The sequence below is a fragment of the Telmatherina bonti genome (genome assembly GCF_933228915.1).
Source record: "Telmatherina bonti genome assembly, chromosome: 14".
NCBI classification, from domain to species: Eukaryota; Metazoa; Chordata; class Actinopteri; order Atheriniformes; family Telmatherinidae; genus Telmatherina; species Telmatherina bonti.
In genome coordinates this window covers 39,424,554-39,440,625 of record NC_136612.1, presented here as the reverse complement: position 1 = coordinate 39,440,625, position 16,072 = coordinate 39,424,554, and the positions used below count along the sequence as shown (strand labels likewise).

The 16,072-nt window shown below is 53.4% G+C and overlaps 1 protein-coding gene across 1 annotated transcript in view; it reads left to right on the top strand.

The window, feature by feature from the left end:
• The first annotated feature begins 200 nt into the window (after positions 1-200).
• Positions 201-16,072, top strand: part of abi3a (ABI family, member 3a) — a 154,159-nt gene continuing 138,287 nt past the window's right edge. Inside the window, exons 1-8 of the mRNA XM_079252538.1 lie at positions 201-257; positions 2,990-3,181; positions 3,346-3,516; positions 3,805-3,981; positions 5,350-5,408; positions 5,488-5,541; positions 5,640-5,953; positions 7,450-7,581. Coding sequence (XP_079108664.1) covers positions 3,050-3,181; positions 3,346-3,516; positions 3,805-3,981; positions 5,350-5,408; positions 5,488-5,541; positions 5,640-5,953; positions 7,450-7,581 — 1,039 coding nt within the window. The 5' untranslated portion in view covers positions 201-257; positions 2,990-3,049. The remainder of the gene's footprint in view (positions 258-2,989; positions 3,182-3,345; positions 3,517-3,804; positions 3,982-5,349; positions 5,409-5,487; positions 5,542-5,639; positions 5,954-7,449; positions 7,582-16,072) is intronic.

The following is a 16,072-nucleotide window of genomic DNA, read 5'->3' as shown; positions in this document are numbered from 1 at the left end:
CTTTAAAATTAAGTAAAATAACGTTCGTTGTCTTTACTGGAGTTGAAAATATGTTTACACGACGAATAAAATATTTCCTTGAGAACCATGAGTCCTCTTTGATCGCAGCTCTGAATGTCGTCTCACTTGTTGCGGGGAAAGGTCTGGTTGTAGTGAGGCATCTGTCTGCCAGAGAGGATCTGTGCGTGCAGCAGCAGAGAGGAAAGTTGGTTCTGCAGACTGAAGCGACAGAACGGAGACCTTCATCACAGCAGCTGGTGAGTTTCTGATCAATAACTCTGCTGATCAGCTGGAAAACTGATTATTACTGGCTCCACCTTCAGCTCGGATCAATGGACGTCTTGTCTCTCTTCCTCGTTGCTCTTTCACTGAAAACAAACAAACAAACAAACAAACAACAAACGTTGCTTCCTCAAATGGCATTTCATGTTGGTATTACTGGTATTACTGGTATTACTGGTGCCACTGCAGTGGTGCTGGAGGACCATCGGTTACTGGTAGTACTGGTATTACTCGTTATACTGGTACTACTGGTATTACTGGTGCCACAGGAACTACTGCTGGTAGCTGTGGTGCTGGAGGACCATCATATACTGGTACTACTGATAACACTGGTACTACTGGTACTACTGATACTGCTAGTATTACTGGTACTACTGGTATTACTGGTGCCACTGATGCTACTGCTGGTAGCAGTGGTGCTGAAGGACCATCGGTTACTGGTACTACTGGTACTACTGGTATTACTTGTGCCACTGGTGCTACTGCTGGTAGCAGTGGTGCTGAAGGACCATCGGTTACTGGTACTACTGGTATTACTGGTGCCACTGATGCTACTGCTGGTAGCAGTGGTACTGAAGGACCATCGGTTACTGGTACTACTGGTACTACTGGTATTACTTGTGCCACTGATGCTACTGCTGGTAGCACTGGTGCTGGAGGACCATTGGTTACTGGTAGTACTGGTATTACCGGTACTACTGGTATTACTGGTAATACTGGTACTACTGATACTACTGGTATTACTGGTACTACCTGTCTTACTGGTACTACTGGTGCTACTGCTGGTAGCAGTGGTGCTGAAGGACCATCGGTTACTGATACTACTGGTATTACTTGTGCCACTGATGCTACTGCTGATAGCAGTGGTGCTGAAGGACCATCGGTTACTGGTACTACTGGTACTACTGGTATTACTGGTGCCACTGATGCTACTGCTGGTAGCACTGGTGCTGGAGGACCATTGGTTACTGGTACTACTGGTATTACCGGTACTACTGGTATTACTGGTAATACTGGTACTACTGATACTACTGGTATTACTGGTACTACCTGTCTTACTGGTACTACTGGTGCTACTGCTGGTAGCAGTGGTGCTGAAGGACCATCGGTTACTGGTACTACTGGTATTACTTGTGCCACTGATGCTACTGCTGGTAGCAGTGGTGCTGAAGGACCATCGGTTACTGGTACTACTGGTACTACTGGTATTACTTGTGCCACTGATGCTACTGCTGATAGCAGTGGTGCTGAAGGACCATCGGTTACTGGTACTACTGGTACTACTGGTATTACTGGTGCCACTGATGCTACTGCTGGTAGCACTGGTGCTGGAGGACCATTGGTTACTGGTACTACTGGTATTACCGGTACTACTGGTATTACTGGTAATACTGGTACTACTGATACTACTGGTATTACTGGTACTACCTGTCTTACTGGTACTACTGGTGCTACTGCTGGTAGCAGTGGTGCTGAAGGACCATCGGTTACTGGTACTACTGGTATTACTTGTGCCACTGATGCTACTGCTGGTAGCAGTGGTGCTGAAGGACCATCGGTTACTGGTACTACTGGTACTACTGGTATTACTTGTGCCACTGATGCTACTGCTGGTAGCAGTGGTGCTGAAGGACCATCGGTTACTGGTACTACTGGTACTACTGGTATTACTGGTGCCACTGATGCTACTGCTGGTAGCACTGGTGCTGGAGGACCATTGGTTACTGGTAGTACTGGTATTACCGGTACTACTGGTATTACTGGTAATACTGGTACTGCTGATACTACTGGTATTACTGGTACTACCTGTCTTACTGGTACTACTGGTGCTACTGCTGGTAGCAGTGGTGCTGAAAGACCATCAGTGACTGATACTACTAGTATTACTGGTATTATTGGTATTACTGGTGCCACTGGTGCTACTGCTGGTAGCACTGGTACTGGAAGACCATTAGTTACTGGTAGTACTGGTATTACCGGTACTACTGGTATTACTGGTACTACTGGTACTAGTGATACTACTTATACTACTGGTATTACTGGTTCTACCTGTATTACTGGTACTACTGCTGCTAATGCTGGTAGCAAAAGTACTGCTGCTACTGGTACTATTACTGGTAACAGTGGTACTAGTAATACTTGTGCTACTCATACTACTACTGGTAGCAATGGTACTGGTGCTACTGGTACTAGAGCTGGTTTAAATGGCACTGGTACTACTGGTGCTACTGCTGATAGCAGTGGTGCTGGAGGACCATCAGTTACTGGTGCTACTGGTACTACTACTACTGGTAGCAGTAGTACTGGTACTACTGGTACTACTGGTACTACTACAGGTAGCAATGGTACTGGTGCTACTGGTACTAGAGCTGGTTGAAATAGTACTGGTACGACTGGTGCTACTTGTGCTATTGCTGGTAGCAACAATGCTGGTGTTACTGGTACGACTACTGGGAACAGTGGTACAAGTATTACTGGTGGTATTGGTACTACTGCTGGTAGCAGTGGTACTAGTAATACTGGTGCTACTAGTACTACTACTGGTAGCAATGGTACTGGTACAACGAGTACTACTGCTGTTTGTAGTTGTACTGTCACTACTAGTTGCATGAATTGGTGTGGGATTTATTTACTAGTGTGGTTTGGAAGGACCTTGTCTTGTCCTCCATTAGTAACTTATCCTGGTCCTCGGTTATTCTCATTTCAGAACTGGTTGTAGTTCCTGATCCAGTTCTTATCCAGGTTCTACAGCTTTTAATTGTCCATCATGAAGGAACAAAACTCTGGCCCTGATGTGATAAAAATTCTGGAAGAGGCTCCAAATGCCCGTAAAGCTCTGCGAGAAAACTACAACAACCTTCTGGACGTGGCCCAGTATTGCGACAATAACTACATACAGGTTAGTATTATAAGCGCTATTACGTGCAGGTTAGTACTACTATAATGAATACATGAAGCTAAGTAGCACAGTTAAATTAAGCTAACAGTATTTCTGGTTGGTAAGGCGAGCAGTTTGTTATATTTACAGTCTTTATGGTTAGACTACAGGTTCTTTTCTTTCAGTCGGGTGATGGTAGCATGAAGGCATTGGAGGAAACCAAAAACTTTACCACCCAATCACTAGCCAGTGTTGCGTACCAGATCAGCACTCTGGCCAACAGCGTTCTAACTTTGCTGGACGCTCAGACAAATCAGCTTCGTCATATGGAATCATCCATCAACCTGATTGGCCAGGTGAGTCTTTCCGTTTTATCTGTAAGTGACTGGATCTAATGTGGATCATTTACATTGGCCTCAGGAAGAAAGGTCTTTCCCATGTTACCTTCGTTCTGATAAGGACTGCTCATAAAGATGATGATGAAAGTGATGAATATGATGATGATGGCGGTTGTGAAGAGGAGAAGGAGGAGGGAGAGGATGATCTAGGTGATAATTAATGTGTGGATGATGGTGGAAACAAGGTTGATGATTTTGATGAAAGTGATAATGAAGGTGATCATTTAAATGACTCTCTATTACCAGACTATAGAAATGCACAAAGAGAAGGTGTCTCGTAGGGAGATAGGTGTTTTCACAGCAGTGAGACGAGTTCCTCGTGGACACAAGATCATTCCTCCGACAGCCATACAGCCCCGCCCACCCTACAGCCACCAGCCAATCAACTACCAGCAGCTGGATGGGCTGGGCCATGGCATGAAGGTAAACACATCCTGTTCATGTCTCCTGATGTCCCTTGAGCTGTCCTCTAATTATGTGTCCTCTAACATGTTTTTTGTTTGCGAGTCTAACACGTCTCTTGATCACTGTGTCCTACAACATGTATGTTGTCAAAAGAGCTGTGTTGAGACAGACCGAAAGCAGAAGTGTTTTGGAGACAGGAAGTTGCTGAACCAGAAATACATGCTAACAGAAAGTCAGACAGACAGACAGACAGTCGGACAGTCAGACAGACAGTTGGACAGTCAAAAAGACAGTAAGACAGACAGACAGTCGGACAGTCAGACAGACAGACAGACAGACAGACACACAGAAAGACAGACAGACAGACAGTCAGAAAGACAGACGGTCGTTCAGTTGGACAGACAGACAGACAGACAGACAGACGGTCGTTCAGTTGGACAGACAGACAGACAGACAGACAGACGGTCGTTCAGTTGGACAGACAGACAGACAGACAGACATACAGACAGACAGACGGTCGTTCAGTTGGACAGACAGACAGACAGACAGACAGACAGACAGACAGTTAGAAAGTCGGACAGACAGACATACAGACAGACAGACAGACATACAGACAGACAGACGGTCGTTCAGTTGGACAGACAGACAGACAGACAGACAGACAGTTAGAAAGTCGGACAGACAGACGGTCGTTCAGTTGGACAGACAGACAGACAGACAGACAGACGGTCGTTCAGTTGGACAGACAGACAGACAGACAGACATACAGACAGACAGACGGTCGTTCAGTTGGACAGACAGACAGACAGTCAGAAAGACAGTCAGAAAGTCGGACAGACAGACATACAGACAGACAGACGGTCGTTCAGTTGGACAGACAGACAGACAGACAGACAGACAGTTAGAAAGTCGGACAGACAGACATACAGACAGACAGACAGACGGTCGTTCAGTTGGATGGACGGACCGTCGGACAGACAGACAGACAGTTAGAAAGTCGGACAGACAGACATACAGACAGACAGACAGACGGTCGTTCAGTTGGATGGACGGACCGTCGGACAGACTGACTGATTGCTCATGATGAACACAACAACTTCACACACCACCAGTTTTTGTGTCTCTTTGAGGACTGCCAAAGCTCAGAAATGGACCCATCCTCTCTCTCCTCAGTGGTGGAAAAGAACCCCCCCCCCCCCCCCCCCCCACACACACACACACACACACACACACACACACACACACACCTTCAGGCTGCAGGTCCTCGCTGGGATAGCAGGAACGCTGCACACACAGCTCTTTGTTGAGCGTGGGAAAATGTTTGGGGTGTAATTGAGGACTGAGGGCCCCCATTGATTGTGTCTCCCCCCACGCCCCCACACGCAGGTCTCTGGGAAACAGTCGGACAGAACGGGAACAATCCGGAAGCACGGAGCCTCTGTCAGGTTGTGAGAGCTGCTTTAGTATTTTTCAGCTTGTGGTTGAAGGCAGCGGCGCTGACAGGAAGTCTGCTTTGTTTGTCAGGTCCAGCAGGCCTCCAGAGCCGGTCCAGTGTCCAGTGGCGCCCCCTGCTGGCGGGTAAGAGCTGCTTCTGTCTGGACGGTGGAGGGCTGGTCCAGGTTCAGGTGTGTCTACTTTATCACATGATAATGACTTTCACTCTTCCCGTTCTGCAGATCCAGTTTTGGGAAACCGGTTGCTCCGCCAACCCTGCCCCCCGCCTCGCAGACCCTACCTGAGTGTGACATCATCAAAACACTGCTGGAAGATGCCCTGCCCCCTCCTCTGATGGTGACTGATGTGTCGACTAAGGATGATGAAGTCATTGAAAACTTGGCTCTGCCTCCTCCCCCTCCTCCTCCTGATTCGTCAGGATATACGGCAGCTCCACCCCCTCCTCTTCCATCACTTTCATCCGAAGAGGCTCCAACCAATCACAGCGCTCCGCCACCGGCCCCTCCCCTGATTCCCCTCACTACTCTGGAGACAGGTGATGACATCACTGCATTAGGATCTGATCCTCCAGGTCCTGGTTTAGATCCATCCCTAGCTCTGGTCCAGCTCTAGGGTCCAGGTCCTGGTTTAGATCTATCTCTAGGCTCTGGTCCAGCTCTAGGGTCCAGGTCCTGGTTTAGATCTATCTCTAGGCTCTGGTCCAGCTCTAGGGTCCAGATCCTGGTTTAGATCTATCTCTAGGCTCTGGTCCAGCTCTAGGGTCCAGGTCCTGGTTTAGATCTATCTCTAGGCTCTGGTCCAGCTCTAGGGTCCAGGTCCTGGTTTAGATCTATCTCTAGGCTCTGGTCCAGCTCTAGGGTCCAGGTCCTGGTTTAGATCTATCTCTAGGCTGTGGTCCAGTTCTAGGGTCCAGATCCTGGTTTAGATCCATCCCTAGGTCTAGTCCAGCTCTAGGGTCCAGATCCTGGTTTAGATCCATCCCTAGCTCTGGTCCAGCTCTAGGGTCCAGGTCCTGGTTTAGATCTATCTCTAGGCTCTGGTCCAGTTCTAGGGTCCAGGTCCTGGTTTAGATCTATCTCTAGGCTCTGGTACAGTTCTAGGGTCCAGATCCTGGTTTAGATCCATCCCTAGGTCTAGTCCAGCTCTAGGGTCCAGATCCTGGTTTAGATCCATCCCTAGGTCTAGTCCAGCTCTAGGGTCCAGGTCCTGGTTTAGATCTATCTCTAGGCTCTGGTCCAGTTCTAGGGTCCAGGTCCTGGTTTAGATCCATCCCTAGCTCTGGTCCAGCTCTAGGGTCCAGGTCCTGGTTTAGATCTATCTCTAGGCTCTGGTCCAGTTCTAGGGTCCAGGTCCTGGTTTAGATCTATCTCTAGGCTCTGGTACAGTTCTAGGGTCCAGATCCTGGTTTAGATCCATCCCTAGGTCTAGTCCAGCTCTAGGGTCCAGATCCTGGTTTAGATCCATCCCTAGGTCTAGTCCAGCTCTAGGGTCCAGGTCCTGGTTTAGATCTATCTCTAGGCTCTGGTCCAGTTCTAGGGTCCAGGTCCTGGTTTAGATCTATCTCTAGGCTCTGGTCCAGTTCTAGGGTCCAGGTCCTGGTTTAGATCTATCTCTAGGCTCTGGTCCAGTTCTAGGGTCCAGGTCCTGGTTTAGATCTATCTCTAGGCTCTGGTCCACTTCTAGGGTCCAGGTCCTGGTTTAGATCTATCTCTAGGCTCTGGTCCAGTTCTAGGGTCCAGGTCCTGGTTTAGATCTATCTCTAGGCTCTGGTCCAGTTCTAGGGTCCAGATCCTGGTTTAGATCTCTCTCTAGGCTCTGGTCCAGCTCTAGGGTCCAGGTCATAGACCAGTCAGAGTCTAGTCTGGTTCTTCTGATGATGATTTCTTGTTGATGGTGCGTTCAATGACCACCAGGAACTTAGGAATACTGCATTTCTCGGTTTCCCACCGTCAAGGTGACGATAAATGCAGCATTCTGATTGGCTGGGCTGTATGACATCACAGTATCAACACTCATCCTCTCTCTCCTCAGTGGTGGAGGAGAACCCCCTCCCCCCTCCCTGTCCTCCCCTCCCCTCTGCAGATGATGTCTTTCCCCTGTTGTCCAATGACGACGCTGAGCTACCGGCTCCGCCTCCTCCTCCACTCAGCCAGGAAGTAAACGGTACCGTTTCTAATGTTTCTGTTGTCATTGTCTAGTTAAAGGCTGTGCCTACGCCTCCTCCTCCTCTAGTCGCTCCTCCTGAGAGACGCGTTCCTCTAGTCGCTCCTCCTGCTGAGAGACGTGTTCCTCTAGTCGCTCCTCCTGCTGAGAGACGCGTTCCTCTAGTCGCTCCTCCTGCTGAGAGACACGTTCCTCTAGTCGCTCCTCCTGCTGAGGGACGTGTTCCTCTAGTCGCTCCTCCTGCTGAGAGACGCGTTCCTCTAGTCGCTCCTCCTGCTGAGGGACGTGTTCCTCTAGTCGCTCCTCCTGCTGAGAGACGTGTTCCTCTAGTCGCTCCTCCTGCTGAGAGACGTGTTCCTCTAGTCGCTCCTCCTGCTGAGAGACGCGTTCCTCTAGTCGCTCCTCCTGCTGAGAGACACGTTCCTCTAGTCGCTCCTCCTGCTGAGGGACGTGTTCCTCTAGTCGGTCCTCCTGCTGAGAGACGCGTTCCTCTAGTCGCTCCTCCTGAGAGACGTGTTCCTCTAGTCGCTCCTGCTGAGAGACGTGTTCCTCTAGTCGCTCCTGCTGAGAGACGTGTTCCTCTAGTCGCTCCTCCTGCTGAGACGTGTTCCTCTAGTCGCTCCTCCTGCTGAGAGACATGTTCCTCTAGTCGCTCCTCCTGCTGAGAGACGTGTTCCTCTAGTCGCTCCTGCTGAGAGACGTGTTCCTCTAGTCGCTCCTGCTGAGAGACGTGTTCCTCTAGTCGCTCCTCCTGCTGAGAGACGTGTTCCTCTAGTCGCTCCTCCTGAGAGACGTGTTCCTCTAGTCGCTCCTCCTGCTGAGACGTGCTCCTCTAGTCGCTCCTCCTGCTGAGAGACGTGCTCCTCTAGTCGCTCCTCCTGCTGAGAGACGTGCTCCTCTAGTCGCTCCTCCTGCTGAGACGTGCTCCTCTAGTCGCTCCTCCTGCTGAGAGACGTGCTCCTCTAGTCGCTCCTCCTGCTGAGACGTGTTCCTCTAGTCGCTCCTCCTGCTGAGACGTGTTCCTCTAGTCGCTCCTCCCGCTGAGAGACGTGTTCCTCTAGTCGCTCCTCCTGCTGAGAGACGTGCTCCTCTAGTCGCTCCTCCTGAGAGACGTGTTCCTCTAGTCGCTCCTCCTGCTGAGAGACGTGCTCCTCTAGTCGCTCCTCCTGCTGAGAGACGTGCTCCTCTAGTCGCTCCTCCTGCTGAGACGTGCTCCTCTAGTCGCTCCTCCTGCTGAGAGATGTGTTCCTCTAGTCGCTCCTCCTGCTGAGAGACGTGTTCCTCTAGTCGCTCCTCCTGAGAGACGTGTTCCTCTAGTCGCTCCTCCTGCTGAGACGTGCTCCTCTAGTCGCTCCTCCTGCTGAGACGTGTTCCTCTAGTCGCTCCTCCTGCTGAGAGACGTGCTCCTCTAGTCGCTCCTCCTGCTGAGACGTGTTCCTCTAGTCGCTCCTCCCGCTGAGAGACGCGTTCCTCTAGTCGCTCCTCCTGAGAGACGTGTTCCTCTAGTCGCTCCTCCTGCTGAGACGTGCTCCTCTAGTCGCTCCTCCTGCTGAGACGTGTTCCTCTAGTCGCTCCTCCTGCTGAGAGACGTGCTCCTCTAGTCGCTCCTCCTGCTGAGACGTGTTCCTCTAGTCGCTCCTCCCGCTGAGAGACGCGTTCCTCTAGTCGCTCCTCCTGCTGAGACGTGTTCCTCTAGTCGGTCCTCCTGCTGAGAGACGCGTTCCTCTAGTCGCTCCTCCTGCTGAGGGACGTGTTCCTCTAGTCGGTCCTCCTGCTGAGAGACGTGTTCCTCTAGTCGGTCCTCCTGCTGAGAGACGTGTTCCTCTAGTCGGTCCTCCTGCTGAGACGCGTTCCTCTAGTCGCTCCTCCTGCTGAGAGACATGCTCCTCTAGTCGCTCCTCCTGCTGAGACGTGTTCCTCTAGTCGCTCCTGCTGAGAGACGTGTTCCTCTAGTCGCTCCTCCTGCCGAGACGTGTTCCTCTAGTCGCTCCTCCTGAGAGACGTGTTCCTCTAGTCGCTCCTCCTGCTGAGACGTGTTCCTCTAGTCGCTCCTCCTGAGAGACGTGTTCCTCTAGTCGCTCCTGCTGAGAGACGTGTTCCTCTAGTCGCTCCTCCTCCTGAGAGACGTGTTCCTCTAGTCGCTCCTGCTGAGAGACGTGTTCCTCTAGTCGCTCCCGCTGAGACGTGTTCCTCTAGTCGCTCCTCCTCCTGAGAGACGTGTTCCTCTAGTCGCTCCTGCTGAGAGACGTGTTCCTCTAGTCGCTCCTCCTGCTGAGACGTGTTCCTCTAGTCGCTCCTCCTCCTGAGAGACGTGTTCCTCTAGTCGGTCCTCCTGCTGAGAGACGCGTTCCTCTAGTCGCTCCTCCTGCTGAGGGACGTGTTCCTCTAGTCGGTCCTCCTGCTGAGAGACGTGTTCCTCTAGTCGGTCCTCCTGCTGAGACGCGTTCCTCTAGTCGCTCCTCCTGCTGAGAGACATGCTCCTCTAGTCGCTCCTCCTGCTGAGACGTGTTCCTCTAGTCGCTCCTGCTGAGAGACGTGTTCCTCTAGTCGCTCCTCCTGCCGAGACTTGTTCCTCTAGTCGCTCCTCCTGAGAGACGTGTTCCTCTAGTCGCTCCTCCTGCTGAGACGTGTTCCTCTAGTCGCTCCTCCTGAGAGACGTGTTCCTCTAGTCGCTCCTGCTGAGAGACGTGTTCCTCTAGTCGCTCCTCCTCCTGAGAGACGTGTTCCTCTAGTCGCTCCTGCTGAGAGACGTGTTCCTCTAGTCGCTCCCGCTGAGACGTGTTCCTCTAGTCGCTCCTCCTCCTGAGAGACGTGTTCCTCTAGTCGCTCCTGCTGAGAGACGTGTTCCTCTAGTCGCTCCTCCTGCTGAGACGTGTTCCTCTAGTCGCTCCTCCTCCTGAGAGACGTGTTCCTCTAGTCGCTCCTCCTGCTGAGAGACGTGTTCCTCTAGTCGCTCCTCCTGAGAGACGTGTTCCTCTAGTCACTCCTCCTCCTGAGAGACGTGTTCCTCTAGTCGCTCCTCCTGCTGAGAGACGTACTCCTCTAGTCGCTCCTCCTGCTGAGACGTGTTCCTCTAGTCGCTCCTCCTTCTGAGAGACGTACTCCTCTAGTCGCTCCTCCTGCTGAGACGTACTCCTCTAGTCGCTCCTCCTGCTGTGAGACGTGTTCCTCTAGTCGCTCCTGCTGAGAGACGTGTTCCTCTAGTCGCTCCTCCTGCTGAGACGTGTTCCTCTAGTCGCTCCTCCTGCTGAGACGTGTTCCTCTAGTCGCTCCTCCTTCTGAGAGATGTGCTCCTCTAGTCGCTCCTCCTGCTGAGACGTGTTCCTCTAGTCGCTCCTGCTGAGAGACGTGTTCCTCTAGTCGCTCCTCCTGCCGAGACGTGTTCCTCTAGTCGCTCCTCCTGAGAGACGTGTTCCTCTAGTCGCTCCTCCTGCTGAGACGTGTTCCTCTAGTCGCTCCTCCTGAGAGACGTGTTCCTCTAGTCGCTCCTGCTGAGAGACGTGTTCCTCTAGTCGCTCCTCCTGCTGAGAGACGTGTTCCTCTAGTCGGTCCTCCTGCTGAGAGACGTGCTCCTCTAGTCGCTCTTCCTGCTGAGAGACGTGTTCCTCTAGTCGCTCCTCCTGCTGAGAGACGTGCTCCTCTAGTCGCTCCTCCTGAGAGACGTGTTCCTCTAGTCGCTCCTGCTGAGAGACGTGTTCCTCTAGTCGCTCCTCCTGCCGAGACGTGTTCCTCTAGTCGCTCCTCCTGAGAGACGTGTTCCTCTAGTCGCTCCTGCTGAGAGACGTGTTCCTCTAGTCGCTCCTCCTGCTGAAACGTGTTCCTCTAGTCGCTCCTCCTTCTGAGAGATGTGCTCCTCTAGTCGCTCCTCCTGCTGAGACGTGTTCCTCTAGTCGCTCCTGCTGAGAGACGTGTTCCTCTAGTCGCTCCTCCTGCCGAGACGTGTCCCTCTAGTCGCTCCTCCTGAGAGACGTGTTCCTCTAGTCGCTCCTCCTGCTGAGACGTGTTCCTCTAGTCGCTCCTCCTGAGAGACGTGTTCCTCTAGTCGCTCCTGCTGAGAGACGTGTTCCTCTAGTCGCTCCTCCTCCTGAGAGACGTGTTCCTCTAGTCGCTCCTGCTGAGAGACGTGTTCCTCTAGTCGCTCCCGCTGAGACGTGTTCCTCTAGTCGCTCCTCCTCCTGAGAGACGTGTTCCTCTAGTCGCTCCTGCTGAGAGACGTGTTCCTCTAGTCGCTCCTCCTGCTGAGACGTGTTCCTCTAGTCGCTCCTCCTTCTGAGAGATGTGCTCCTCTAGTCGCTCCTCCTGAGAGACGTGTTCCTCTAGTCGCTCCTCCTGCTGAGAGACGTGTTCCTCTAGTCGCTCCTCCTGAGAGACGTGTTCCTCTAGTCACTCCTCCTCCTGAGAGACGTGTTCCTCTAGTCGCTCCTCCTGCTGAGACGTACTCCTCTAGTCGCTCCTCCTGCTGTGAGACGTGTTCCTCTAGTCGCTCCTGCTGAGAGACGTGTTCCTCTAGTCGCTCCTCCTGCTTAGACGTGTTCCTCTAGTCGCTCCTCCTGCTGAGACGTGTTCCTCTAGTCGCTCCTCCTTCTGAGAGATGTGCTCCTCTAGTCGCTCCTCCTGAGAGACGTGTTCCTCTAGTCGCTCCTCCTGCTGAGACATGTTCCTATAGTCGCTCCTCCTGCTGAGAGACGTGTTCCTCTAGTCGCTCCTCCTGCTGAGACGTGTTCCTCTAGTCGCTCCTCCTGCTGAGAGACGTGCTCCTCCAGTCGCTCCTCCTGCTGAGAGACGTGTTCCTGTAGTCGCTCCTCCTGCTGAGAGACGTGCTCCTCTAGTCGCTCCTCCTGCTGAGAGACGTGCTCCTCTAGTCGCTCTTCCTGCTGAGAGACGTGTTCCTCTAGTCGCTCCTCCTGCTGAGAGACGTGCTCCTCTAGTCGCTCCTCCTGCTGAGACGTGTTCCTCTAGTCGCTCCTCCTGCTGAGAGACGTGTTCCTCTAGTCGCTCCTCCTGCTGAGAGTCGTGTTCCTCTAGTCGCTCCTCCTGCTGAGAGACGTGTTCCTCTATTCGCTCCTCCTGCTGAGACGTGTTCCTCTAGTCGCTCCTCCTGCTGAGAGACGTGTTCCTCTAGTCGCTCCTCCTGCTGAGAGACGTGTTCCTCTAGTCGCTCCTCCTTCTGAGAGACGTACTCCTCTAGTCGCTCCTCCTGAGACGTGTTCCTCTAGTCACTCCTCCTCCTGAGAGACGTGTTCCTCTAGTCGCTCCTCCTGCTCAGAGACGTGTTCCTCTAGTCGCTCCTCCTTCTGAGAGACGTACTCCTCTAGTCGCTCCTCCTGCTGAGACGTGTTCCTCTAGTCGCTCCTGCTGAGAGACGTGTTCCTCTAGTCGCTCCTCCTGCTGAGAGACGTGTTCCTCTAGTCGCTCCTCCTTCTGAGAGACGTACTCCTCTAGTCGCTCCTCCTGAGAGACGTGTTCCTCTAGTCACTCCTCCTCCTGAGAGACGTGTTCCTCTAGTCGCTCCTCCTGCTCAGAGACGTGTTCCTCTAGTCGCTCCTCCTTCTGAGAGACGTGTTCCTCTAGTCGCTCCTCCTGCCGAGACGTGTTCCTCTAGTCGCTCCTCCTGAGAGACGTGTGCCTCTAGTCGCTCCTCCTGCTGAGACGTGTTCCTCTAGTCGCTCCTCCTGAGAGACGTGTTCCTCTAGTCGCTCCTCCTGAGAGACGTGTTCCTCTAGTCGCTCCTCCTGCTGAGACGTGTTCCTCTAGTCGCTCCTCCTGCTGAGACGTGCTCCTCTAGTCGCTCCTCCTGCTGAGACGTGCTCCTCTAGTCGCTCCTCCTGCTGAGAGACGTGCTCCTCTAGTCGCTCCTCCTGCTGAGACGTGTTCCTCTAGTCGCTCCTCCCGCTGAGAGACGCGTTCCTCTAGTCGCTCCTCCTGCTGAGAGACGTGTTCCTCTAGTCGGTCCTCCTGCTGAGACGCGTTCCTCTAGTCGCTCCTCCTGCTGAGACACGTTCCTCTAGTCGCTCCTCCTGCTGAGGGACGTGTTCCTCTAGTCGGTCCTCCTGCTGAGAGACGCGTTCCTCTAGTCGCTCCTCCTGCTGAGGGACGTGTTCCTCTAGTCGGTCCTCCTGCTGAGAGACTTGTTCCTCTAGTCGTTCCTCCTGAGAGATGTGTTCCTCTAGTCGCTCCTCCTGCTGAGAGATGTGCTCCTCTAGTCGCTCCTCCTGCTGAGGGACGTGTTCCTCTAGTCGGTCCTCCTGCTGAGAGACTTGTTCCTCTAGTCGTTCCTCCTGAGAGATGTGTTCCTCTAGTCGCTCCTCCTGCTGAGAGATGTGCTCCTCTAGTCGCTCCTGCTGAGAGACGTGTTCCTCTAGTCGCTCCTCCTGCTGAGACGTGTTCCTCTAGTCGCTCCTCCTTCTGAGAGATGTGCTCCTCTAGTCGCTCCTCCTGAGAGACGTGTTCCTCTAGTCGCTCCTCCTGCTGAGACATGTTCCTATAGTCGCTCCTCCTGCTGAGAGACGTGTTCCTCTAGTCGCTCCTCCTGCTGAGACGTGTTCCTCTAGTCGCTCCTCCTGCTGAGAGACGTGCTCCTCCAGTCGCTCCTCCTGCTGAGAGACGTGTTCCTGTAGTCGCTCCTCCTGCTGAGAGACGTGCTCCTCTAGTCGCTCCTCCTGCTGAGAGACGTGCTCCTCTAGTCGCTCTTCCTGCTGAGAGACGTGTTCCTCTAGTCGCTCCTCCTGCTGAGAGACGTGCTCCTCTAGTCGCTCCTCCTGCTGAGACGTGTACCTCTAGTCGCTCCTCCTGCTGAGAGACGTGTTCCTCTAGTCGCTCCTCCTGCTGAGAGTCGTGTTCCTCTAGTCGCTCCTCCTGCTGAGAGACGTGTTCCTCTAGTCGCTCCTCCTGCTGAGACGTGTTCCTCTAGTCGCTCCTCCTGCTGAGAGACGTGTTCCTCTAGTCGCTCCTCCTGCTGAGAGACGTGTTCCTCTAGTCGCTCCTCCTTCTGAGAGACGTACTCCTCTAGTCGCTCCTCCTGAGACGTGTTCCTCTAGTCACTCCTCCTCCTGAGAGACGTGTTCCTCTAGTCGCTCCTCCTGCTCAGAGACGTGTTCCTCTAGTCGCTCCTCCTGCTGAGAGACGTGCTCCTCCAGTCGCTCCTCCTGCTGAGAGACGTGTTCCTGTAGTCGCTCCTCCTGCTGAGAGACGTGCTCCTCTAGTCGCTCCTCCTGCTGAGAGACGTGCTCCTCTAGTCGCTCTTCCTGCTGAGAGACGTGTTCCTCTAGTCGCTCCTCCTGCTGAGAGACGTGCTCCTCTAGTCGCTCCTCCTGCTGAGACGTGTACCTCTAGTCGCTCCTCCTGCTGAGAGACGTGTTCCTCTAGTCGCTCCTCCTGTTGAGAGTCGTGTTCCTCTAGTCGCTCCTCCTGCTGAGAGACGTGTTCCTCTAGTCGCTCCTCCTGCTGAGACGTGTTCCTCTAGTCGCTCCTCCTGCTGAGAGACGTGTTCCTCTAGTCGCTCCTCCTGCTGAGAGACGTGTTCCTCTAGTCGCTCCTCCTTCTGAGAGACGTACTCCTCTAGTCGCTCCTCCTGAGACGTGTTCCTCTAGTCACTCCTCCTCCTGAGAGACGTGTTCCTCTAGTCGCTCCTCCTGCTCAGAGACGTGTTCCTCTAGTCGCTCCTCCTTCTGAGAGACGTACTCCTCTAGTCGCTCCTCCTGCTGAGACGTGTTCCTCTAGTCGCTCCTGCTGAGAGACGTGTTCCTCTAGTCGCTCCTCCTGCTGAGAGACGTGTTCCTCTAGTCGCTCCTCCTTCTGAGAGACGTACTCCTCTAGTCGCTCCTCCTGAGAGACGTGTTCCTCTAGTCACTCCTCCTCCTGAGAGACGTGTTCCTCTAGTCGCTCCTCCTGCTCAGAGACGTGTTCCTCTAGTCGCTCCTCCTTCTGAGAGACGTGTTCCTCTAGTCGCTCCTCCTGCCGAGACGTGTTCCTCTAGTCGCTCCTCCTGAGAGACGTGTGCCTCTAGTCGCTCCTCCTGCTGAGACGTGTTCCTCTAGTCGCTCCTCCTGAGAGACGTGTTCCTCTAGTCGCTCCTCCTGAGAGACGTGTTCCTCTAGTCGCTCCTCCTGCTGAGACGTGCTCCTCTAGTCGCTCCTCCTGCTGAGACGTGTTCCTCTAGTCGCTCCTCCTGCTGAGAGACGTGCTCCTCTAGTCGCTCCTCCTGCTGAGACGTGTTCCTCTAGTCGCTCCTCCCGCTGAGAGACGCGTTCCTCTAGTCGCTCCTCCTGCTGAGAGACGTGTTCCTCTAGTCGGTCCTCCTGCTGAGACGCGTTCCTCTAGTCGCTCCTCCTGCTGAGACACGTTCCTCTAGTCGCTCCTCCTGCTGAGGGACGTGTTCCTCTAGTCGGTCCTCCTGCTGAGAGACGCGTTCCTCTAGTCGCTCCTCCTGCTGAGGGACGTGTTCCTCTAGTCGGTCCTCCTGCTGAGAGACTTGTTCCTCTAGTCGTTCCTC